The sequence below is a fragment of the Thamnophis sirtalis genome, unplaced genomic scaffold (genome assembly GCF_051295495.1).
Source record: "Thamnophis sirtalis isolate CommonGarterSnake01/CBP01778 unplaced genomic scaffold, rThaSir2_p1.2 scaffold_5, whole genome shotgun sequence".
In the NCBI taxonomy this organism is placed as follows: Eukaryota; Metazoa; Chordata; class Lepidosauria; order Squamata; family Natricidae; genus Thamnophis; species Thamnophis sirtalis.
This window is the reverse complement of record NW_028261385.1, coordinates 2,439,791-2,465,991: the sequence shown is the minus strand read 5'-3', so window position 1 is coordinate 2,465,991 and position 26,201 is coordinate 2,439,791. Positions and strand designations below refer to the sequence as shown.

The 26,201-nt window shown below is 52.2% G+C and overlaps 1 protein-coding gene across 1 annotated transcript; it reads right to left on the bottom strand.

Annotated features, from left to right (window-relative positions):
* Positions 1-11,314: 11,314 nt before the first annotated feature.
* RGP1 (RGP1 partner of RAB6A GEF complex) lies at positions 11,315-26,195 on the bottom strand. The gene is made up of 8 exons (XM_087715231.1): positions 26,050-26,195; positions 16,379-16,515; positions 13,866-13,949; positions 13,550-13,699; positions 13,308-13,457; positions 12,885-13,012; positions 12,632-12,809; positions 11,315-12,520 (listed from the first exon to the last, which is right to left on the bottom strand). The coding sequence occupies exons 1-8, from the start codon at positions 26,163-26,165 to the stop codon at positions 12,297-12,299; spliced, it is 1,167 nt and encodes a 388-aa protein (XP_087571357.1). The 5' UTR covers positions 26,166-26,195; the 3' UTR covers positions 11,315-12,296.
* Between the last annotated feature and the right edge of the window lie 6 nt (positions 26,196-26,201).

Here is a 26,201-nt window from a genome sequence, read left to right as displayed (position 1 = left end):
AAGTTGGCAACCCCTGGCAGAGAGGGAACAGCACCCAGATCACTGTCTTTAAGCATTGGCTGCCTGGCCTCCAGGCAGATGGTAGTGGCTGGCCTCCCAGAATAAGCAGATTGGGCAAAGGATGGTTGTCGAATCAATCAGCTGGCAGCCATCAGGTGTCCAGCCCCCTGCAGGCCTTGGGACCAATCCGCTCCATTTGGGCGGTAGCCTTTCCCACATCCTCTGGGTATGACAAATGGGGTCTTGGAGACCCTCTAGTCCAGTGTTTCTCAACCTTGGATACTTGGTGCCTTTTCTCAGTGCCGTAGCAACTACGAACGGTCCCTAAATGGACCGTTGTAAGCCAAGGACTAGCTGACTCCATATTTCTGTTTTGCTCTTCATGCATCTTCATCTGTCTGCTTTACTTCCTCTTCACAGGTGAGCATGGGAGAAGGTAGCCACCCTGATAAAGTCAAGGTGTACGGTCCTGGAGTTGAGAAAACCGGGCTGAAGGCCAGCGAACCCACCTACTTCACCGTGGACTGCAGCGAGGCTGGCCAAGGTGACCCCCCCAAATCTGAGAACCCATGGGAGGCTATGAGATCAAGCTAACCATGAACCTTAAGAGAAGGACAGAGTAGGAAGGGACCTTGGAGGTCTTCTAGTCCAACCGTTGTTGGTTTGAGCCACCTCCCAAGGTGTCCATTCTGGAGAAGGCATCCCACCTTTGAATTCTGATCCTTCAACCACATCTTTTGCCAAGACAATCCTTTTTTGTTAGATTCTGGTGGGTTCCATAACTCTGTTTCTCCACCTGAACCAGTTTAAGATGGGTGGACTTCAACTCCCAGCAAGGCTGGCTGGGGAATTCTGGGAGTTGAAGTCCACCCATTGATTTATTTATAGGAAAACACTGATGTTGTCCACCCTTCCAGATTTATCCTACTAAATTCCCCATCATCCCCAGCCGCAATCTGGAGGCCCACCCAGTTGGGGAAGACTTCCTGATGACTTCCATCCTTCTGATGGAGCTCCATCAGCCAGGCTTTCTGGAAGGATTCAAACTGGACAAGCCAACAATCGGACGTTTGACTTGTCCAGGAGAAACTCATGGAAGCTTCATCCTTTTGGGTGCAGAGACCGTCCAAGATCATGCGGAGGCTTGGAGTAGGGATGGCCTTGTCCGCAAACTCTCTAGAGCAGTGTTTCTCAACCTTGGCCACTTGAAGATGTCCGGACTTCAACTCCCAGAATTCCCCAGCCAGCATTCGCTGGCTGGGGAATTCTGGGAGTTGAAGTCCAGACATCTTCAAGTGGCCAAGGTTGAGAAACACTGCTCTTAGTCCAGTGGTTCCCAAACTTGGCAACTTTAAGACTTGTGGACTTCAACTCCCAGAGTTCTCCAGCCGGAAGAGCTAGCTGGAGAATTCTGGGAGTTGAAGTCCACAAGTCTTAAAAGTTGCCAAGTTTGGGAACCACTGCTCTAGTCCAGCGCAGTAATGGGCTCCACCTCAACATCTCCCGGGACGGATCCTCTCTTGGCTGCTGGGAGTGGGTGGGTGTTGTTTCCACAGCTTTTCTCTTGAGTCCTGCTTCCTGCCCCACCTTGCCAGCGTTCTTCCTAAAATGCCAATGGTGCCCAGAATACTTTGGATAGAGGAGAAATGTGAATCCTAAGAGATGGAATGGACCTCAGAGGGCATCTCGTTCATTCCTGTAGAGGGCCATCCGGCCTCTCTTTGGAGATCTCGAATCAAGCAGGATGTGCTGCCACGGGTGGAAGCCACTGCCTCCCTATCTTCCAATACAATCAGGTGGTTTCAGGCGCCGATTACCCTGGCACAGGCCCCTGCCTTGCTCCTACAGAAGGGACTGCCTGTCTCCCATGGTTTCTGCCTGCCTGGGTCGTTAGGTGGGACTGGGACGCTGCCCGTCCCATCCATAAAGCGGCCATTGCTGGGATCCAGGAAGGGGCCTTTCCTGCTACTCTCAAATGGTCCCAACCCCCCTCTTCTCCAGAGAAGCCCTTAAGTTCCGTTTTTTTCTCCCCAAGCTTTGGGCTAGGACAGGGAGCAGCTGTGGCAGGATATAGTGGTTGTAGAGAATGTGCAATTTTCCTTCTGAAATAAGCACCCTCTTTGCTGAGTGATTGGTTTTCCTTTCTTGTGTTCATTTCAGAGGTGGGTTCCTACTGGTTCGCACCTATTCGGTAGAACCGGTTCGTCAAATCTACCGAACCGGTTAGAAGAGGTTCCACCGGTGGACCCGGAAAGCAGGCCACACCTACAGAAGAGGTTCCAAAATTTTTTTGAAACCCACCACTGGTCCTTGGATATGATTATTCTACACTATCATGCTCATATTTATAAAACTCAGTGCCTCTGTGAAAGGTAAGGATGACTACTGCGTTTGTGGTGCAATCAGAACATTGCGTGTGTTGAAGTTGTTTTGACGCAAACCAAAGATGCCTTTTAAAAAACAAGTTTACATCCTATTCTTATGGATGCCAGTGCTGTGTGCGAGGTAATTTAAGGTGGTTCTGACAAGTGTCGTCGGCATCTTCATATCCGGTCACATGGGCGGCCAGCCACTTCCACAAAGGAGGCCACACCCACAGAGTAGGTTCGAACAATTTTTGAAACCCAACACTGGTTCATTTCTACTGTTAGTCAGTCATCTGGAATCAGGGAGCCTCATAAACATCTTCCATAAATGTTAATAAATAAATAAGCTCCTCCTGGTGTTTAGCCTGAACCTCCTTCCTTAGGTTTGACGTTGACGGACTGGTCCTGCTCTCTGGACCGAGAGAATCATACCATATCGAGGCCCTTGGAACTGTTCCTCATTTGGCTCCGCTTCTCCTTCTGAACTCATCCCAAGTTCTCTCCTTTCCTTTTAGACTTGGGATAACCAGAGCTCAGCAGGCAGTCCACCATTCGGAGGGGAACTTCTCTGTTGAAAGCAGACACACCCCAGGGCTGTCTACTGGTCTAGAAACTCTTTGAAAGAAGAGTTTCCCCAACTCTTCCTCTGCCCCTGGACCGTGGCACAACAAAACCACGCTGGTCAAAATCACGGTGATAAAATCGCGGCGCTAAAGCCACGACATCATTACCGTGCGTCATCACCGCCGCGACAACAGCGCGGCAACATAAGGGCGCTTTAAAACGGTCCCGCGGCAGAAAGCCAACTTCATTTAAGGTAAGCATTAGGATTAGGTTTAGGGGTTTGTTTTAGGGTTAGGGTTAGGGTTAGGTTTAGGGTAGTGAGTGCTTGGGAATGCGCGATTTTGTCCTCCACGATTATGTCATCGCGGTAGGGTCGTGTTTTTCCCTAGCGCTTAGAACGGCGCGATTTAGTCTTCGCGCTTATGTCTCCGCGCAGAAGGGCTTCGCGGATTTGTGGTGGAACCCCCCTGGACAGCCTGGCTGGGCAGGGAGATGGGACAAGATGAAGGTTGACCTCTCTGCATGTGTGGGCTGCTTCTGCCCGTTAGAATTGTCCCCGCAGCACAAAGCCCAACATCCCGCATGGCCGGCAGCCTAACGTCTCACCCCGCAGGGGGAAGGCCGTCATCCTTGGGCACCCCTAGGCCTTAGTCACTCGGGGGCACAAAGCCCAGGCCTGAGCTCTTTGCAACCTACACATCCCCACTTCTGCAAACATGGAACTGCACTTTGCTTAACAACCAGAATGCTCAATGATCAGTGGCAGGGCCATGCTCGGTATAGATGGCAAGCAGACAGTGCTGCATTCTAATCCTCACCCTTTTGAACATGGGGATGGCATTGGCTCTCCTCCAGGTTCTGGGGCCTCTAGGAGTCCTTGGGATCGGGGAGAATGGCTGTGCAACCATCTCTACTACTTTCTTCAGTATCCTGAAATGTAATGGATTAATACCTGGGAAGATACTGGAAAAGATCATCAGAATACAATCTGTGAACATCAAGAAGCAAATAAAGTTATAACTAGTAGCCAGCGGTTCCACCACAAATCCGCGAAGCCCTTATCCGCGGAGACATAAGCGCGAAGACTAATCCGCGCCGTTTGAAGCGCTAAGGAAAAATGCGACCCTACCGCGATGACATAATCGCGGAGGGCAAATCCGCGCCTTCCGAAGCACTCAGCATCCTAAACCCAACCCTAACCCTAACCCTAACCCTAAAGCAAACCCCTAAACCTAATCCTAACCCTTACCTTAATTTAAATCCGCTTTCTGCCGCTGCGCTGTTTTAAAGCGCCCTTCTGTCGCCGCGCTGTTGTCACGGTGGTGATGACGCGCAGTGATGATGTCGCAGCTTTAGTGACACGATTTTATCACCGCTATTTTGACGAGCGCGGTTTTGTCGTGCCACGGTAGCCAGCACGGGTTTGTTAAAAACAGATCATGACAAACTGATCTTATTTCATTCTTTGACAAAGTGACTAAATTAGTAGATCAGTGAAATGACCACTCTCCCGGCCTTCCGTAAAGCAACCAAGACCTGGCTGTTCCGGCAGGCCTGGGGCTGTTGATTAATATCCAGCTCCACCTTGATTGAATGGATGATAGATTAATTTTAATAATTGTATTTTAAATTTTTTTAATATGTTTTTACTTTTGTTGTGAGCCGCCCAGAGTCCCAAGGGAGTGGGCGGCATACAAATCTTATTAAAGTTGAAATGCTCTGGACATAGTATAGTTTGACTTCAGCAAGGCATTTGGCAACCTACTTCTTGGTAAACTAAAAAAAAAAAATGTGGGATAGAGGGTATCACCACCAGATGGATTTCTAACTGGCTGACAAACCGTACTCAATGAGTAAGTCCTTAATGATACTACATCCACATGGAGGGAAGTAAGAAGGGGGACAAGGTTCCGTCTTAGGCCCAGTACTCTTCAATATCTTCATAAATGACTTAGATGAGGGAATAGAAGGGGAACTCATCAAATTTGCAAATATGATCCGGCAGTGTGCAGCAGCAACCCAAAAAAAAGCTAATACAATACTCGGTTGCATAAACAGAGGCACAGAATCAACATCGCATGAAGTATTAGTACCACTTTAGAAATCCTTCCTAAGGCCACACCTGGAATACTGCATCCAGTTTTGGTCACCACATTACAAAAAGACAAAATATTGAGATTTTGGAAAAAGTGCAGAGGAGAGCAACTAAGATGATTGAAGGCCTGGAGATTAAAATGTGAAGAAGAGCTGCAGGATTTTGGCTAAGAAAAGAAGGACTACAGCAGTGTTTCTCAACCTTGGCAACTTGAAGACGTCTGGACTTCAACTCCCAGAATTCCCCAGCCAGCATTCGCTGGCTGGGGAATTCTGGGAGTTGAAGTCCAGACGTCTTCAAGCTGCCAAGGTTGAGAAACACTGGACTAGGGGAACATGATAGCAGTCTTCCAGTATTTGAGAGGTTGCCACAAAGAGGAGGGGGCAAACTTATTTCCTCAATCGCCAAACTAACAAATTTTGTAAGAAGCCTTCCTGTCTCTTGCGTAACAGGAGAACGGTTTTTTTAAAAAAAAAAAAGCTGCCCCAAGAATTATGGATATGGAAATACAAAATGATTTAGTTATCCTTAGTAAGGTGGGTAACTTGAAATGGCTGAGCAAATTACAAGCATACTTTTCAAATAGCTATTTGAAGTTACAACTGCCAAAACATCTTGGGGAGATATTTACAGCGAGTGAGATTCAAACAGCTCGACGCAACGGCCAGAGATGGGGGGATTCCATTCTACACCCTACAATGGACGTCTCTGCATTTGTCTCTCTGCATTTGTGAAGCGGCAGAGGTAGAAGACTTGGCTCACATCCTATTGGAATGTTGCTTGTATAAGGAAATGAGAGACAGGTACCTCGGTCCATATACCAAACAAGGGACCCCACCCTTTATGTGTGCCAGAACCCGAAAATAGCGTTTAACACAGCACAATACTTAAGCAAAATGGTTCAGTTGAGATTGGCCTTGTGTGGGACTGATTGGGGTAGATTGCAGGGGTGACACTTGTTGTAATATAGTTCCTTGTGTAGGTGTGGGTCACCCATGGTCCAGTTCATACTAGGGCATGCAGAGTCACGCTGAACCACACAGGAGAAAACAAACTCCTAAAACCCCATAACATCCTGATAGTTCATAACATAACATCCTGAGATGTGCCCTACCAATGACGCCCAGGATTTGACCATATATAGACAGAACTTCCCTGAGCAGTAGATTAGCAATTGTACTTTTACAGGCTGTTTTTAAGCACATGCTGATTGCTCCTCCTGCCTTTGTCCTATCTCAATAAAAGGGGCTCTCCGACCCCCAATCTGGGTCGCTCCATCCTGAGAAAGGTCGTGTCCTGTCTTTTCTCCACATTGGCCTCATGGGCGAACCACGGGAACGTTACAGACACTGAAATGTAATTTTATCGTTTATTTATTGTCTCAAATTACTGTATTTCATTCCAATTTCCTTTTAGACTGTATTTTATTCCAATTTCCTTTTAAATTGTATTTTATCCAATTCCATTTTAAATTGCATTTATCAAATTTTAGTCATAATATGTTTCTGGAAAACAAAATAATTTTGGATTTGCAAATAAGCCAGGGAAATGGTAGCATATAAACTGAAGGGGGAAAAAATGGTTACAATTACAAGAAGAAAATATAATAATTTATGTTGCAAATAATTATTTTATCAATTATTACTGTAAATGACACAAAAGAAAAGCTTCTCTGGCAAAGGCTGATGAATAATTAAAGAAACAAAGTTTATCATACAGTTGCCTTATATTATAGGCAGCATAAAAACAAACAAAAAATAAAAAAAATAGAATCAGTTAATGAATTTTTCCATAAATAAGGTTAAGTTTGTGAAGCTGTAAAAAAGATAAAGAAAGAAAAAGCCTGGAGCAGATGGTTTAACACAGTGTTTCTCAACCTTGGCAACTTGAAGATGTCCGGACTTCAACTCCCAGAATTCCCCAGCCAGCATTCGCTGGCTGGGGAATTCTGGGAGTTGAAGTCCGGACATCTTCAAGTTGCCAAAGTTGAGAAACACTGGTTTAACATCTTATTATAAATGACATTTTTCTGTTGTGGAATCAAAGGGCAGAAGCCTAAGACAGCAAGAAGGCTCTCTACTGTGTTGGCTGAAGGCCTTCCCTCCTGGAAGGGGTCTCCTCTCCTTTCCCCCTCCTCCTCCTCCTTCCGGGCATCATATTCTCCTGTATCAATCCGAGTGCCCCCCTCTCTCTGCAGAGAGGGCCTGATAAAGGCTGCAGGAAGCCTCCACCATTCCCTCGCTCCCTGCCCTCCGATCTACAGAGAACAATCCTTTGAGCTAGGAGAAATATTTGCACCTGGAGTTTCAGGGGCTACAAGGGGGGAAAAGTCCTGATTAAAAACACACACACAATGGGCTGCTGTGAGTTGGGAGGGTTGCAAAGCCGCATTCCTTCCCTCCCCGTTTATCTGAAACGGCCCCATTCACCTGAAGTCATTCCTCCTCCCCTGCTCCCCCCCCTTTGGACTACTTCTGGGAAGGGAAAAGGGGTGCTTGAGAGGTTTAGCCTTTCCCTCTTCTGGAAACTATGACTGAGAAAAACTACCAGCCGTTGGCCAATGTCCCAGGAGGATGCCAGCCAGAAGACTCAGGCCTCCTCCTTAAGTTCCACAAGCAACCCCTTCCGGGGAAAAGGGCGGCATAGAAATATAATAAATAAATCAATCCGGGTAACGAAGAGGCAAGCCAAGGCTACGGGGCACCGGGACTTCTGCCCTAAATGTTGCTGAAGGCCTTGCCTACCCTGGTAACGGGAGGTTTGGAAACCAATAAATAAACAAATAAACAAATCAAACCAGCCCCTAACCTCCCCCCTCTTCTTCCTTCACTCACTGTGCCAGAGCCCTTAACTCTTTTAAGAGGCGAGGTGGCGCAGTGGTTAGGGTGCAGTACTGCAGGCCACTTCAGCTGACTGTTATCTGCAGTTCAGCGGTTTTAATCTCACCTGCTCAAGGTTGACTCAGCCTTCCATCCTTCCGAGGTGGGTGAAATGAGGACCCGGATTGTTGTTGGGGGCGATATGCTGACTCTGTAAACCGCTTAGAGAGGGCTGAAAGCCCTATGAAGCGGTATATAAGTCTAACTGCTATTGCTATTGCTAATCTCACCGGCTCAAGGTTGACTCAGCCTTCCATCCTTCCGAGGTGGGTGAAATGAGGACCCGGATTGTTGTTGGGGGGAATATGCTGACTCTGTAAACCGCTTAGAGAGGGCTGAAAGCCCTATGAAGCAGTATATAAGTCTAACTGCTATTGCTATTGCTATCCCCCCCACAACCCCTCCGGGCCTTTCCTTGCAAGGGACCCGGGGGTTGGGTTTAGCTTTTAAGCCCCAGAGAATTCCAGAGGAAGTAAATCAGGGCTGACCAGAGGGGGCTGATGAGAGGAAGTGGGGGCTGGGGGCTTTTCTCAGCCATCTCCCCTCCGCCAGAAGCCTCGCCGAGAGATGGAGAAGATGGAAGGGCCACCTTCTCCGTCAAGGAGCATTGCAGGAAGAGAGTGAGGGTCCTCAGCAGCATTGACGTGTCTCTTGGCTCTGGCCTGCAGTGGGAGGAGACCCCCCCCCGGGGCTCACCTGACATGCAGCCCACCCCAAAGAGAGGAGGGGCTCCCCAGCTGCACTGGAAAGCTTGCCTCTGAATGGCATCCCCTCCAGATGCTGAGAAGATTTAGTTTAGTTTAATGAAATTTGTATGCCGCCCACTCCCATTGGGACTCTGGGCGGCTCACACAGGCAAGATAAAAGCATTTTTTAAAAATTTTAAAAATAAGAAATACAATATTAAAATTAACACAACATCCATTCTGTTCAAGAGGGGCTGGATATTAATCAACAGCCCCAGGCCTGCCGGAACAGCCAGATCTTGGTGGCTTTACGGAAAGCCGGGAGTGTGGTGAGGGTCCGGATCTCTACGGGTAAGAGACCGACAACAGGAGATAATGGAGCAGGAAGGAGATATAGAGGTGGGGGGGGGTGCTGTTGCGGGTGGGATGGGGGGTTCTCAGGCACAGAAGTCCCGGATGCAGGGAGTGATTGGGATCCTTTTTGCTCAGGGTTATGGAGGAAGCCTTGGCGGCCCTTATGGATGATCTCTGAAGGGCCCATGACCATCCTGGCCCTCTTGGATCTCTCAGGGGCTTGCAAGTTTGACTCTCCTTCCTCTCCTCCCTCTCTTCTTCTCCTCTGGAGCCTCTTTCCCAGATGTTTGCTGATGCCTTCCTGCTTGTTTAGGCTCCCCTCCCTATTGCTCTGAGGGAGCGACCCCCCCTCCCTTCATCCAGGCCTTCTTGGCCTGCCCTCTCTACAGCCCCCCTCACTCGGGACACTCGGCTCCCCAGTAGAGGAAGGGAAGCTGCACCCCCCCCTCCCTTGGCTTCCACCTTTCCCTTTTTCCTTCCTCTGCCCAACCATGCCAAGCCCCCCGCCCCCTGGCCTCCCATCAGCCCCTGCAGGGGAAGGCAGAAGAGCGGAAGTGGTCCTCCTTCCTTGCTCCAAGCTCAGCTTGGGGAGACGGAGGATCTTGACCCAGGAAGGTGGAGCTGCTTGGAGGTTGAGAGATGGACGAAAGGAAGAGGGGCAGCCATGGTGCCTCTCGCTGGGAGGGCACCTCATTCCCTTCTTTCTGCCCCAAAAGCAAGCAGAGAAGTCAAGAGTTTGTGGGAATCAAAGCAAGCCAAGAAATGTCATCACCATCCATGTGCTCTACATGGGGCTGCCCTTGAAGAGCATTCGGCGACTTCAGCTAGTCCAGAATGCGGCCGTGCGAGCGATTGTGGGTGCACCTCGCTTCACCCACGTAACACCTATCCTCCGTGAGCTGCACTGGCTGCCTGTCGATCTCCGGGTGCGCTTCAAGGTGCTATTTATCACCTATAAATCTCTCCATGGTAGTGGGCCTGGGTACTTGAGAGACCGCCTACTGCCAATTACCTCCACTAGACCGATCCGATCGCATCGATTAGGCCTCCTCCGAATTCCATCTTCCAGCCAGTGCAGACTGGCAACTACCCGGAGGAGAGCCTTCTCGGTGGCTGCTCCGACCCTCTGGAACGAACTCCCCGTGGAGATTCGAACCCTCACCACCCTCCAATCCTTCCGCGCCGCTTTAAAGATCTGGCTGTCCCAGCTGGCCTGGGGTTAAGATTTTAACCCCACCCGAATTGTGTGACTGTTGTGCCTTCTTTTAATATGTTGTATTGTCTCCATGTTTGGAATACTGTTTGTCTTGCCCCCCCCACCCTTCTGAATTGTGAGCTGCCCTGAGTCCCCCCAGGGAAAAGGGTGGCATACAAATAAAGGAAAACGAAACGAATCCTCATTGTTCCCCCAAAACAGGCCCTGGGCACCTTCGGTCGCCTCCACAGAGGCGAGAGGCCAGCAAGACACAACTCCACAGGGCTCCCTTCCGTTTATTGAGTGGTTGTTCAATTAAATACACAAGGAAAAGTCACACTTGTACTAGAGTTTCTTTCTTAAAAAGGTAACACAAAGACTTAATTGAGTAATTGAAAAGCCAAACTCTTCACTGATCCAGAGGAGATCTGGGCAGGAGGTGTGAAGGGCTCGGCTGTCCTTGGAGAAGCACAGGGGGCTCCCCACAAGGCAGAAGGGGCCCCAAACCTGTCCCCCAGGGCTACTCAATGAAGCACAGCCCACATGGCCATCCTGGGGGGGGGGGGAAGGGGCCTTGCCTCCCCCAGTGGCCCTTTGTTTTCAGATGGGGGAGGGGATGGAGAGGCATGATTAGTAACCTCCAGGACCAGCAGCCCAGTGGGGAAGGGTCCGGGAGGGGCAGCGGCCTGACTGAACTGCTTTCCCTCGAGACGCCCAAAATGAACCAAGCAGACCCCCACCCCACTCCCAAATGCCAAAGAAACCTCCAGGAGGAATAGGAGAAAGGGAAAGGCAGAGGAAGAATGGGAGGGAATGTAAGAGTAGGAAAGAGGGGAGGAATGGGAAGAAGAGGGGAAGGGTAAAGGGGAGGAAGGGGAAGGAGAGAAGGGAAAGGAGAGGAGGGAGGAAGGAAGGAGAGAAGAAAGAGAAGAGAGGGGGTAGGAAGGAGGGAGGGAAGGAGGGAGGGAAGCAAGGAGGGAAGGAAGGAGGGAAGGAAGGAGAGAAGGAGAGAAGAAAGGAGGGAAGGAAGGAGGGAATGTAGGAGAGAAGGAAGGGGGGAAGGAAGGAGGAAAGGAAGGGGGAAATGAAGGAGAGGAGAAAAGAAAGGAGGGAGGGAAGGAAGGAAGGAAGGAAGGAGGGAAAACAATTAAACAATTGTAGTTAAATGGAGGTATGATGATGGTAATTATAAATATCTGAGTTAAAATACTTCAGTTAATATGAATTATGCTTGGTGACTGTGGAAGAGATGCACGAAAGCCTTTTGAAACCAACTGATACACTTTCTACAGTATGTAAAAAAGGAAGATTTTATGTGTTGTGTTTGTTTTGAAAAATAAAATAAAATAAAATAAAAGGAAAGAAACCTCCAGAGTAGCAGGAATGAAACCCACCAAGACCCGGAGGGGTGGGGGGGGGCTCGTCTACCAGCTGAAGCCCCCCAAGGGAGGAATGGAGCCCACCACAGCCCCACTGGAGTCCTGCCCACCAGACCCACGGGGGCTCCGGGGCCGACCCTAGTGAATGGGCCCTTTCTATCCTGTCCCCTGCACTCTTTCCCTCCCCCACGTCTAGCCTGCAGCTCTCCTTCCCCGCACTACTGGGAGTCGCGGGGGTCGCCCTCCGGCACTGCTCCTCAGTCCCAGTTCCCAGGTGGGTGGCAGGAGAGGAGGGGGGGCGGCCAGGGACTGCCCAGGGGTCCTGCTCCGAGAGTGGGGCTTCCGAGTGGAAGGGCAAGACTCCTCCTCCTCCTCCCGGCAGGCCTGCAAAGAGGGCGGGCCTCCCGCCTACTCCTCTGCATCCCGGGGCAATGGGGGCATCACCACTGAGGGGCCAGGAGTTGGTGACAGACACGAAACAGGCCTCTGGGTAGGGCGGAAGAGCCAAAAAGGGTCCCCTCCCCTTTCAGCCTTGGCGCTGTTTCATAAGGCACGGAGGAAGGGAGGGAGGGAGGGAGGGAGGGAGGGAGGGAGGGAGGGTGAGGGCTTCACTGGGTCTCCATGGGGAGGGGAAACGCTCCAGCCAGGACGGGCTGGGTCTTGCCATCCATGGCCTGCCCACAGCCTGGCACTCCGCAGGTCAGAGTCCTCATGCTCCAGGCAGTGTCCGGAGGAGTCTTCCGGGGCCCCCAGCTCCTCTCCCGCCAGCCCCTCCTGCTCAGATGGAGAGAGCACTGCAGCTGGGCAGCTGGGAGACGGAGGTAGCCAGCAGGGGGCTGGTGGGCAGCACCTTGATGGGCAAGTCCCAGCTGAAAGTGTCCACATCCATCTGCTCCACTCCTGTCCAGCTGGCGGCTTCCGACGGGTCCTTGGGAGCCACCGGCGCCTCGGCCGCGTCCCGCAGAGTGACAAACTCAAAGTGGAGCCTCCACTGGAGGGACACTGTGGAAGAGAGGGAGGTGCTCAGGGCAACGGGCGCTGGCAGGTCCGACAGGGCGGGGAAGGAAAGCCCCGGGAGGGCTCCCTCGGGGGCCCCCGACCCCACAGGCTCACCGACGTTGGTGCTGAATCCCGGGGCCGAGCTGAGCGGGATGGGCAGGCTGAAGCTGGTGCGGGCCGTGTGCAGGCAGGACTCCTGGTGCCGGGCGTGGGTGCTGTAGGAGGCAGCCTGGCCCCTGTGGCGCTGGAAGGCCTCCTGGACACGCTCCTCCGTCTGCAGGCTCACCAGGTACTGGTGGGGACAACAGCCCGTCAGCAACGGTGCCCCCGCTCCCGCTAGGCAGCCCCCCCGGGAGGCCCCCCTCACCTGCAGGCAGGGCGTGTCCCCCTCGGAGAAGCTGAAGGTGCCCACCACGTCCTCCCCAATCTTGTAGACGGTCTTGAAGATGCAGAAGGTGGCCACTCGGCCCTGGGCACTGCTGATGTTGAACAAGTCTGAGGGCGGACGGAGGGAGCTGCCCTGAGATTGTGACCCAGCACGGCCCCCAAGTGACCCGGTAGGAGCTTATAGGGAGGGGGGAGCTGCCTCCCGAGGTTGAGGAGGAGTGGTGAGGAGAGCTGCCTCCTGAGGTTGAGGAGGAGTGGTGAGGAGAGGAGTGGTGGAGGCCTTCTTGCAAAGGAACCCCTGGGAGGGGGCCCAGGTGGAGGGTACCACGGCGGCCGAGGCCACAGTGGGTTTTGGAGGGGGGGGGCTGTAAGGGACGATCTCCCAGATGGAGGGGAGACTCACGCAAACTCCGCCGCGAAGTCACGACCGTCAGGAGCTCCGTGGCCAGGTCCGCCAGGCGGGAGGACTTCTTCAGGCCACCCTCTTCCTCCTCCAGGAAGGGGTTGGAGGGGGCCACAGTCTCGTCCTGGGGGAAGGGGTAGTCTCTCAGCCCTGGGGAGAGGAGGAAGCCAAGTCAGAGGCCGGGAGGCCGGAGTCCCGGGCAGGCAGGGGGCCGGGGGTGGGGTGGTGGTGGTGGGGCTTACCCTGTAGCACCATCACTCGGAAGGGGACACGGAGCAGCTTGATGGCCGAGTTCACCCGCTGGCAGCCGATGGTCAGCTTGTAGACGTACTTCACCGTCTGGCCACGGAAGGAGGGCGGCCCGTCCACCGGAAGCATCTCGCAGTAGGAGTCTGGAGGGGAGCATAGGGAGGGGCCGTGGACCCAGGCCAGCTGAGAGGGGGAGGGCCCGACGGGTCCCGTTCTGCTCTCAGCCCCTCCTGCAGCTCTGGGGTGCCACCCCCCCCGCCCCCCTCACCCCTCAGCGCAACCCACGGGGGAAGGGAAGGCAGCGCTCACAGCTCTTGGACTCGCCAGGATCCAGCCTCAAGTCACAGAAGAGGATCTTTGGGGGTGTTGACAGGATGCACTGACCCCGCTCCCCTGCAAGGCAACACATGTCACTAGCCCTCAGCAAGGCCTTCCCCTTCCTTTTTTTTAAAAAAAATGTAACATTAAGAAATTTCGTTATGTTAACATCTACATCTTCAAATAATGTTTACCATCTCAGATATTTCCTCTACGGTTGAACCGTAATCAAACGACATGCTGCATGTGATGATGTTTTTTTTTTTTTTTCCCCCCTTCCTTTTTGGACCTTTTTTTGTCCTTTTTGGCCTTCCCCCCTCCCCCCACCCTTTTTTTTTTCTTCCCCTTTCCTTCTTGAACTTTTTTTTTTGTCCTTTTTGGCCTCCCCCCCCTTCCCCCACCCTTTTTTTTTCTTCCTTTCTCCCTTGTTTTATTTTGTTGTTTTTTGTTTCTTAAACCCTAGCTTATTGTGGTGCTTATTAAATATACAATAGAGAGATACGGGATGTATAAACTTAGTAGGGATGCACCTGTGATTAAACGACATATTGTATGTGAAGATGGGTTTTCCCTCCCCCCCCCATTTTTTTCTCTCCACCCTCTCCCTTTCCCATTGTTATCTATGTAATAAAAAATAAAAATAATTTATAAAAAAAAAAAAAGAAATTTCGTTATGGTAGCGAAATCTAATGCAAACTGGACTTAAAGGAGAAAAAACACAAGTAAAAAAAAAATAAGAATAAAGAGGAAAAAAAATAAAACGAAATGGCTTCCAACCTTCGTCACAAGCATAAACCAATTTAGTCACCCCCAACCCCTTGAAGGCCAGAAACATTAACCTCTGACATCCTCCTCCTCCTACTCGGGTCTGGGGGCCACCAAGAAGCCCACGAAGGATTATCAGAAGTAACAGCCTTCTGATAAAAGGTAAGAGAAGCCTGGAAGATTGGCAGTCATTATTGGGGGGGGGGTTTTCCCCCCTTTTTCTTTCTCTCTTCTGTTTTGGAAACATGGGTCAACGCTTAGATAAGGAAACTTTAACATTCCCAAATATCTTGCCTGGAATTCAAAATCTATTGGAAGGAGATGGGAGAATTGAGAAGCTGGAAAGACTAGTCTTCCTCACAGCAAAAGATGAGGGGGTTGGAGCCCCCAAAAATTAAATGGGAGAATGAAGATATATAGAAGATAAAGATAAGACAATAGATCAGTGTTTCTCAACCTTGGCCACTTGAAGATGTCCGGACTTCAACTCCCAGAATTCCCCAGCCAGTGTTTCTCAACCTTGGCTACTTGAAGATGTCCGGACTTCAACTCCCAGAATTCCCCAGCCAGTGTTTCTCAACCTTGGCTACTTGAAGATGTCTGGACTTCAACTCCCAGAATCCCCCAGCCAGCGAATGCTGGCTGGGGAATTCTGGGAGTTGAAGTCCGGACATCTTCAAGTTGCCAAGGTTGAGAAACACTGCTCTATTCTGTTGCAACCTTGATCAAATTATATTTATATTTCTCCTTTTTACTTTTAACCGCTTTAATCTTTCGTTCATTCAAACACTGCCACAATATCACATTTCTCTTCGAGATAATGACATTATTTTCTTTCGTCTTGTAACAGTCTATTTCCCAGAAGTTCTTTAGAATTACTTGAAAAATTTAGAAGTTTCACTACTCCAAGTTTTTCTAGATCCTTAGTCCGTGTATAATCTTCTACGATCAAAATCTTTACTTTGCTCTTTTATTTCACATTCTTTACGTTCTTAACCTTCCGAGTATTATTTTTTTAATTGATTGAAGGAAAACTGAAGGCCCAAAAGCCTTTAATAGCTTATAAGGAGTTGAATGAACAATTTCCAAAAGTCATTAGCAAGTGAAGTTGGCAAACTCCTTTCAAAGCCTCCGAGGAGGCTGTGAGCAAGAGGGCTGCTCCCTCTGTCTCCTGGCACTCAAAGCCCCAGAAACCCTCCTGCAGCCTCCTGGTGAGGAGCCGTCACCTGAAGCCCCTGCACTGGTGGTGATATCCCGTCCTCTCTTTTGCCAGGGGTCCACTCACTGCTTCCGGGCCTCACGTTCCACACTTAGCAATAGCAGTTAGATTTATATCCCGCTTCATAGGGCTTTCAGCCCTCTCTAAGCGGTTTACAGAGTCAGCCTTTTGCCCCCAACAACAATCCGGGTCCTCATTTCACCCACCTCGGAAGGATGGAAGGCTGAGTCAACCCTGAGCCAGTGAGATTTGAACCGCTGAACTGCAGATAGCAGTCAGCTGAAGTAGCCTGCAGTGCTGCATTTAACCACTGCGCCACCTCGGCTCTTATGGACTTGTGGGCTGCGCTGTCAAGAGTGGCCTTCAGTGTGCCAGACCTCGCTTGGAATACCGGCAAGGGCTTCCCTCCCTCTCCCAACCCCAGGGGTCCCCCTTTGACCCTCTGACCTCAGGCAATGGGCACCAGCCCCGGCAGAGACCCCCGCTCCCCAGGAGGCTCCCTCCTCGAGATGCAACTCACCTCTGTTGGGCACAAAGACGGTCTCGTTTTCCGCCTGGGCATCGTAGCTAGTATCTTGCGAAGGTGGCAGAGCAACACGGCTCTCGCTGGTGTGCAACTGGCAGTGGATCTGAGCACTGGCCCAGGCCAGGATCTCACTGGAAGAGAGGAAGAGGAGAGGAAAAGCGCCGAGAGCACCGAGAGACATCGTCATTGCTAGCCGCTGATATTGCTGGCCGCGGACACCGCCTAGTGCCGCCTAACATCGCGGCTTGAACAGAAAGAACTTGTGGAGACGGCGAAGATTGTACGAACAAAAGAAAGCTGGTGAGAGGGGGAGTTTGGGAAGCGACACGGATGCCGAGAGACGCTGTTATTGCTGCTATTGCTGGCCGCCGACATTGCTGGCCGCGGAAGCCGCCTAACGCCGCCTAACATCGCGGTTTGAACGGAAAAAAAAACAAAAAAAACCTGTGGAGACTGCGGAGACTGATAAAAACAAAAGGAGAGCTGGTGAGAGGGGAAATTGGCCCCTGGGACCGAGTCAAGGGAGTGGGGGAGCGATATGGACGTCCTGTGACTTAGAGCTGGCAGCGGACCGGTAAATTTAATTCTCCGAGCTGCCAGCCTCGAAGGACGCCAACATTGTTGGCTTTTTATATTGACCACCTTTGGACTTTGATTTCTGACACCTTTGGACTATCATAAGTCTAGTACGGACTCTGTGAACCTGCGCAATTTTTTAATCTTTAATTTTTAATCTGGTATGTGAGTGCATGGGATTGTCAGGGATGGTGTGAATGACCTCACTTTTATTATTATTATTGCTGTAATCTGTGTTTTTAACTATTCTGTGAGGACTGTTTGAGTGAGGGCCTGGGTATGACTGATTCGGAGGACCTGCCGGGGTATGCGGGGGTCATCGGGGTGGTTGGGGGGACTACGTCCACGGGAGAGGGTCGGAGCATTGCGGTCATAACAGGGAGAGGCAGATATGGCAGGGACTTTAGGGCTGGCCATTACTGGAGAAGGAAGGCTCGCTACATCATAGAGATCCCTCCTTCCGGCCCTATGAGTCCCACTCCAAGGTCAGATGGCGCGAGTAATCAGGACCCTGGTCTCAGGCTGCTGTCGCTAAATGCCAGGTCTGTTGTTCACAAGGCTCCCCTCGTCCGGGACTTAATTTTAGACGAGAGGGCAGACCTGGCATGTATTACTGAGACATGGCTGGGCACAGAGGGAGGAGTCCCCCTCGTAGAGATGTGCCCAGACGGATTTCAGGTGCTTCATCAGCCGAGAGCCCAGAGAAGGGGTGGCGGTGTGGCTATTGTTGTCCGGGAGTCTTCAGCACCTTGTAGGATCCCTGCTCCGGAGCTTGTTGGGTGTGAGTCCCTACTGGTGAAGCTGGACCTCAAGGGTCAAGTGGGTCTGCTGCTAACGTACCTGCCTCCCAACTGCGTTGCAGCAGCCCTCCCCTCGCTCCTCGAGTCGGTAGCCGAGCTAGCAATTGAGTTCCCTAGGCTCATGGTTCTGGGGGACTTCAATTTGCCTTCGCTCGGTGAACACTCTGATGGAGCGCAGGAGTTCATGGCCTCCATGACAGCCATGGGCTTGACCCAGGTAATCCGAGGCCCAACCCACTCAGCGGGTCACACACTCGACCTCGTATTCCTCTCGGAGCAGTGGATTTGTGATCTTGGTCTGAGGGGTAATGAGATCATACCCGTCGTGGTCAGACCACTGCCTACTGAGGCTAGACTTCCGGAGGCCAAACCCCCACCATAGGGAGGAGGAACCGACCAGGTGGTTCCACCCCAGGCGACTTATGGACCCCTTAAGGTTCCAGACGGAGCTTGGGGTTATTCCTGATACTCTCGCCCACAGTTCGGCGGAGACTCTGGTTGCTGCCTGGCACTCGGCAGCATCAGAGTCTCTTGACCGGATTGCGCCACTACGGCCCCTCCGGGTCGGCGGATCCCGGAGGCCTCCTTGGTTCACCGAGGAGCTCCGGGAGATGAAGCGCCGGAGGAGACGCCTAGAGCACTTGTGGAGGTCCGATAGGTCCGAATCGAACCGAGCACTTCTGACAGCATGCACCAAGGAATACATCCGGGAACTGAGGACAACTAAAAGAACACACATTGCCACCTTGGTTGCGTCCGCCGAGTCCCGCCCAGCCGCCCTGTTTAGGATAACCCGCTCCCTCCTAAATAGGAGGGAGGCAGGGGACCCCTTACAGGGTAAGGCTGAGGAGTATGTCCAGTTCTTGGCGGACAAAGTTGCTCGGTTTCGATCGGACTTGGACTCCACTCCCGCAGATCCAGCCGAGACACAGGGGGATAACTTGGCAGACCATCTCTGGGTTGAGTTTCAGGATGTTGCCTCCGGGGATGTGGACAAGGCTATGCGAGCTGTGAGCGCCTCCACCTGTATACTGGACCCGTGTCCCTCCTGGCTGGTTGCCAACAGCAGTGAGGTGACACGAGGCTGGATCCAGGGGGTCGTTACCGCCTCCCTTCGGGAGGGGCACTTCCCCGCCGCACTTAAAGCAGCAGTGGTGAGACCCCTCCTGAAGAAACCATCCTTGGATCCAGCCGTTCTTAATAACTACCGTCCAGTCTCCAACCTCCCCTTTGTTGGGAAGGTTGTTGAGAAGGTGGTGGCCTTCCAGCTTCAGCGTACCTTGGAGGAAGCTAGCTATCTTGACCCCTTCCAGTCCGGCTTCAGGCCCGGTTACAGCACAGAAACCGCTTTGGTCGCATTGACCGATGATCTCTGGAGAGCCAGAGATGGAGGCTATGCGTCCATCCTAGTTCTCCTTGACCTCTCAGCGGCTTTCGATACCATTGACCATGGTATCCTTCTGCGACGACTGCGGGAGGTGGGAGGCACTGTTTTGCAGTGGTTCTCCTCCTACCTCTCGGACAGGTCGCAGTTGGTGTTGGTGGGGGGGCAGAGATCGTCCCCGAGGCCCCTAACTTATGGGGTGCCGCAGGGCTCGGTCTTATCCCCCCTACTATTCAACATATACATGAAACCGCTGGGTGAGATCATTCGGAGGCACGGGATAAAATACCATCAATACACGGACGATACACAGTTGTATCTGTCCGCCCCGTGCCAACTCAATGAAGCGGTGGACGTGATGAACCGGGGTCTTGAGGCCGTTAAGGACTGGATGAGAGCTAACAAACTGGTACTCAACCCAGACAAGACCGAGTGGCTGTTGTGTTTCCCTCCCAACAATTTGGCCAACGTTCCATCACTCAGGCTGGGGGGTCAAAATTTATACCCCTCAGACAGGGTCCGCAACTTGGGAGTCCTCCTGGACCCACAGCTGACTTTTGACCATCATTTGTCAGCTGTGACCAGGGGGGCATTTGCCCAGGTTCGCCTGGTACGCCAGTTGCGGCCCTACCTGAATCGGGAGGCCCTCACAACAGTCACTCGAGCCCTTGTGATCTCCAGGCTGGAATACTGCAATGTGCTCTGGAGGCTCCCAGGGTGCCAGGAGAGAAGTGTTTCTTTGTTTTATTAGTTTTGTATGCCGCCCACTCCCGAAGGACTCGGGGCGGCTCACAATAAAACAGGGAAAGGGGAATAAATAAGATGATACAAAAAATTTAAAAATGCACAACATTCACAATTGAAGCGGGGCTGGATATTTCAACAGCCCCCCAGCCTGTCGGAACAGCCAGGACTTCGTAGCTTTACGGAAGGCCGGGAGGGTAGTAAGGGTCCGGATCTCCACGGGGAGCTCGTTCCAGAGGGCCGGAGCTGCAACAGAGAAGGCTCTCCCCCGGGGGATCGCCAGCCAACATTGGCTGGCAGATGGAACCCGGAGAAGGTCAAGTCTGTGCGATCGAATCGGTCTTTGGGAGGTAATTGGCAGGAGGCGGTCTCTCAGGTATGTTGTAATATAGTTGCAGAGCCACGCTGAATCACACAGGAGAAAACAAACTCCTAAAACCCCATAACATCCTGATAGTGCATAACATAACATTCTGAGATGTGCCCTACCAATGACGCCCAGGATTTGACCATATATAGACTGAGCAGTAGATTAGAAATTGTACTTTTACAGGCTGTCTTTACTCACATGCTATTGCTCCTCCTGCCTTTGTCCTATCTCAATAAAAGGGGCTCTCAGACCCCCAATCTGGGTCGCTCCATCCCGAGAAAGGTTGTCTCCTGTCTTTTCTCAACATTGGCCTAATGGGCGAACCACGGGAATGTTACAACCCCCTTCCCGAGGCAGAAGTCCTTATACCATCCAGGAAAAATGATTGTCCAATCTTTTCTTTAAAAAAACTCCAATAACCATAATCCCAGGAGGCAAGCTATTCCCCTGATTAATCATTTCCACTGAATTTCCTCCGGATTTCCAGATTCCATTTCCCTCTGAGGAGCTTCCTCCAATGGGCTTCTTCCCTCCTTCCTTCCTTCCTTCATGTATTGGGGGGCAGCTATCAGGTCTCCCCTAAGCCTTCCCTTCATTAAGCCACACTTACCTACCTGAAGTTCCTTTAGCTGCTCACTGTAATTTAGCCCCTTATAAATTATGGAAACAAGTGAAAGATAATTGAAAGATTAAAACAAACTGACATTAAAATGTGATTAAGCACTGGCTATCCATTAGTCTCCGGACCCGCTTCAAGGTGCTGGTCGTTACCTATAAAGCTCTACATGGCATCGGACCTGGGTACCTGAGAGACCGCCTCCTGCCGATTACCTCCCATAGACCGATTAGATCTCACAGGGTAGGTCTCCTCCGGATTCCATCTGCCAGCCAATGTCGGCTGGCGACTCCCCGGGGGAGAGCCTTCTCTGTTGCAGCTCCGGCCCTCTGGAACGAGCTCCCTGTTGAGATCCGGACCCTTACTACCCTCCCAGCCTTCCGCAAAGCCACCAAGTCCTGGCTGCTCCAGCAGGCCGGGGGGCTTGTGAAACATCCAACCCCACGGATATTGTGAATGTTGCGTCTTTTTTAAAGTGTTGTCTTTGTCTATTTATCCCCCTTCCCTTGTCTGTTGTGAGCCGCCCGGAGTCCTCCGGGAGTGGGCGGCATACAAGACAAATGAAATGAAATGAATTAAAAACTGTGCTAAAACCATGCCTACGAGAGCCAAAATTATCTTTGTCTCTCTTCTCTGTACTGTTTCCAGGGTCTCACCATCATTTCTGTATTATTACTGGGACCAGGAACTGAACACGGCATTCCCGGTGCGACCTCGCTAGCACAGTATAAAGTGCTATTATCAGGCCCCTGTGCTGATGCCCCCTAGAACGACATTGGTGGTGTTTGGCAGCTGCAGGAAGCAACTGCCCACCAAATTCCTCTCACCACTGCTGAGCCGGTAGGCACCGCCTCCCTTGTACCTGTGCACCTGGTTTTTCCTGCCTAACCGCAGGACATTCCTTTTCTCACCACTGAACTGCATCTTGTTGGATAGGGCCCTATGCGCGGGTCTGTCAGGATACTCCGGAGGCCTCTTGAGTCTGTCTTCTAAAGCAGTGTTTCTCAACCTTGGTCACTTGGAGATGTCTGGACTTCAACTCCCAGAATTCCCCAGCCAGAATTCGCTCTAAAGTGTTAGCAGTCCGTCCCCCCCCTACCCCCAGGTTTACGTCAGGTCTGATCCTGCCTTTTTAGTTATCAACAATTCCAAGCCTTGTCTGCAAATTTGAAGAGCCTCCCTTCTATTCTCTCATGTAGGCAATTTATTTGTTTTTAGCTATCACATTTATATGGCTTCCCATTTCATACAAGGGATCTTTGCGCAGCGCGCAATAAAGCCAACCAATATAAAACCCAGTCAAAGCAATCAAATGATCATAAGTAAAAATGGATTCTGAGAGGGTTAACTGAGACATGCTCTGCTGGCAGAGGAAGGCCCTGGAATTGCACCCAGAGGCAAACTGGCAAAGCGAGGAAGTTCAGGGCACAGAGGAACAGCACATGCCCGCCCAGGAACATCCCTGAGTGCCCATGCCAGTACACTCTGTGCAGCAGCCAAAGGCTGTTTGGAGGCTCCTTTGGCAGAGGCATCAGCAATTATTCAACAATGCCCCACCTATAGCCAGCAGGCAAACCCCCTCCCGATGGGAGTTAATCCCTGAGGGACAGAGTGTTGCCAAATTTGGCAAATGCATGTTACCCAATATACTCCATTTGCCCCTTGGAAATATTTACATGTTTCCATTGATACGTATTCAGGCTATATTATGGCATCCCCCCCCAAAGGGGTGAAGCCACCAAACATGTTATTAATCATTGTATTCGGACCTTTGCATCGCTGGGATGCCCAAAAGAATTAAAAACAGACAATGGCCCCGCTTACACAGGTGCAGCCTTTGCTGCCTTTTGTAACCAATGGGGCATTGTGCATAAATTTGGCATTCCTTGTAACAGCCAGGGTCAGGCATTGGCTGAGCTTGCCAACCAGACATTAAACCATGCCCTGGACAGATATATTGGCAATAGGGGAAAATGCCCCCTGGCCTCCCAGCAGTGCAACACACCAGCAGCCCACCATCCTCGGCAATTGTACTTTTACAGGCTGTTTTTACTCACATGCTGATTGCTCCTCCTGCCTTTGTCCTATCTCAATAAAAGGGGCTCTCAGACCCCCCAATCTGGGTCGCTCCATCTCGAGAAAGTTCGTGTCCTGTCTTTTCTCAACATTGGCCTCATGGGCGAACCACGGGAACGTTACATCAGGAGCCAGAGGCCGTCTGCTCCAGGAGTCCTGTGCCCCCAGATCTCACTCTGGGTCTATTTGGGACAGTATGACTGTTGTAATATAGTTCCTTGTGTAGGTGTGGGACACCCATAGCCCAGTTCATACCAGGGCATGCAGAGCCACGCTGAACCACACAGGAGAAAACAAACTCCTAAAACCCCATAACATCCTGATAGTTCATAACATAACATCCTGAGATGTGCCCTACCAATGACGCCCAGGATTTGACCATATATAGACAGAACTTCCCTGACCAGTAGATTAGAAATTGTACTTTTAGAGGTTGTTTTTAATCACATGCTGATTGCTCCTCCTGCCTTTGTCCTATCTCAATAAAAGGGGCTCTCAGACCCCCAATCTGGGTCGCTCCATCCCGAGAAAGTTCGTGTCCGTGTCTTTTCTCCACATTGGCCTCATGGACGAACCACGGGAACATCACACACCCCGGTTTACGTCAGGTCTGATCCTGCCTTTTTAGTTATCAACAATTCCAAGCCTTGTCTGCAAATTTGAAGAGCCTCCCTTCTATTCTCTCATGTAGGCAATTTGTTTTTAGCTATCAAATTTATATGGCTTCCCATTTCATACAAGGGATCTTTGCGCAGCCAACCAATATAAATTCCAATCAAAGCAATCAAATGATCATAAGTAAAAATGGATTCTGAGAGGGTTAACTGAGACATGCTCTGCTGGCAGAGGAAGACCCTGGAATTGCACCCAGAGGCAAACTGGCAAAGCGAGGAAGCTCAGGGCACAGAGGAACAGCACATGCCCGCCCAGGAACATCCCTGAGTGCCCGTGCCAGTACACTCTGTGCAGCAGCCAAAGGCTGTTTGGAGGCTCCTCCAGGGCAGCGCGGAGGTGACCAAGTCAGGAGCCAGAGGTAGCTGCGCAGAGGCCGTCTGCTCCAGGAGTCCTGTGCCCCCAGATCTCACTGTGGGTCTATTTGGGACAGTATGACCCCATCCAACACTTTATAATTTATTTAAACAATTTATACGCTCCCCCATCTCAGTCTCGTGATCACAATTTAACAACCAAACGAACAATGCGCTCTGCATGGGGCTCCCCGTGAAGAGTATCCGGAGGCTGCAGCTGGTGCAGAAGGCAGTGTGGCCCAGAGTCTTGGGAGCCCCTTGGGCTGCACATGAAACACTGCTCGTGTGTGGGCTGTCCTGGTTGCCGGTTTGCTTCTTGATCAAATTCAAGGGGTTGGGAGTTACCTTTGAAACCCAGGGATGAATCCAAGGAGGGGACCAGCCCAGCCCCCTCACAGCAGTGGAAGAGGCTGCTAGGGTCCTGCCCCCCCCCCCCCCCCGTTCAGGAACAGAAGCAGGCAGCTCAAGGAGGAGAGAGCGCCTTTCCTGCCCTGGCCCCCTTTTACCCCAGAGGTGAGAACTGCCCCCTCTGTTTTGGCCTACTGGGAGGGAATCAGAACTTTACCCGCTGGCCTGGGGCCCCAAGGGTGGGGGGGGGAGGGCAGTAAAAAGTCCCCATTCCCACCCCGGCCACCCCATAGAGATCCGGACCCTTCCCACTCTCTCGGCCTTCCGAAAAGCCACTAAAACCTGGCTATTCCGGCAGGCCTGGGGCTGTTGACTCCATGAATGAGGTCCAGCCCCACCCAGATGGGAGTGTATGGCGCATTGTTTTTTAAATCGTTTCCTTTTAAACTGTTTCTTTTTATTTTTAACTCCTTATTCTGTTTCTGTAAGCCGCCCGGAGTCCTACGGGATTGGACGTCATATAAATTTATTAAAAGTTAAAGTTAAAGCTGTCTGGCCTCTGCGTTCTTCTTTAGCTCTCTGAATGCAGCCAAGAGGGCCGGGCCCATCATTCCACCCAGGAGGCGGCTACCGGCAGCCCCTCAAGGGCCGGGCTTTGGCGGCTTTCAACCCTCAATGACACCACCACCACCCCGACAGAGGCTGATGCGTCTCTCCAGAGGGATCTGGGCAGACTTGACCTCTGGGCCCCATGTAACCAAGGGGAATTCCACCGAGAGAAAAGGTCGCCCTGGGGCAAGGGAAGCCCACCGCAAATCTGGCTCAAGCACTGCAGCAGAGCCCCCAGGCTGCCTTAACGGAGGGGAATAGGGGGAGGATCAGAGACCGCCGGAGGGTTAGAAGAGCCTCACGTGGAGCATCCGCCTCTGATTGCCCCAAGGGAGGGAAGGAGCAGAGATCCTGGGAGGAGCCCAGAGGGGGAAACTAGGAGGCTCAGGGGGGCTGGAGGAGGGGAGTGGGGGGCTGCATCTGGGGGACTGAAGAGGACGGGGGGGGGATAGGGAGGGAGGGGAGTCTCGCAGTGTTTCAGGGGCTTCCCCATAGAAGGGAGGGGGGCTGCATTTGGGGGACAGAAGAGGATGGGGGGGAGAGGGGGGGAGAGGGGTCTCCCAGTGTTTCAGGGGCTTCCCCAGAGGGGAGGGGGGGGCTGCATCTGGGGGACTAAAGAGGACGGGGGGGAGAGGGAGGGAGGGGGGTCTCCCAGTGTTTCAGGGGCTTCCCCAGAGGGGAGGGGGGCCGCATCTGGGGGACTGAAGAGGAGAGGGAGAGGGAGGGAGGGGGGTCTCCCAGTGTTTCAGGGGCTTCCCCAGAGGGGAGGGGGCGAGGGCGGGGGTCCGACCTCTCCCCTAAAGGATCAGGGGGGGAGGAAGCAGGAGGAAAGAAGGGGGGAGGGGGAAGCCCACCCAGGGGACGAGCCAGAGGGAGCGAAGGGGGGAGGGATTTCCTGGCACCCGGGATAATCGGAAGGGGCGGCTTCTCCATCCCGGGAGGGTTTCCGGAGGAGGCCGGAAGCGCGTGGGGTGTTCCTGCCTGAGGTCGGGGGTGGACTGGAGGACCTCGGGGACCCCTCATTGGCCTAGGAGGCGGAGCTTAGGGAAGGGCCGGGAGCTGCCGGAGGGAGGGAGGGAGGGAAGGGAGGAGCGCCCTCCCTCCCGGGGCCTACCTGGAGGCGGAGGTGGCGTCGGGCGGGAGCGGGTTCCGCAGCGTCACCAGGCACTCCAGCGCCTCCCCGGCCAGGAAAACGGCGCCCCGCAGAAGCGACGCCGAGACCTCGATCATGGCCGCGGAGGGCGGGGCCGGCCACGTGGACCCGCG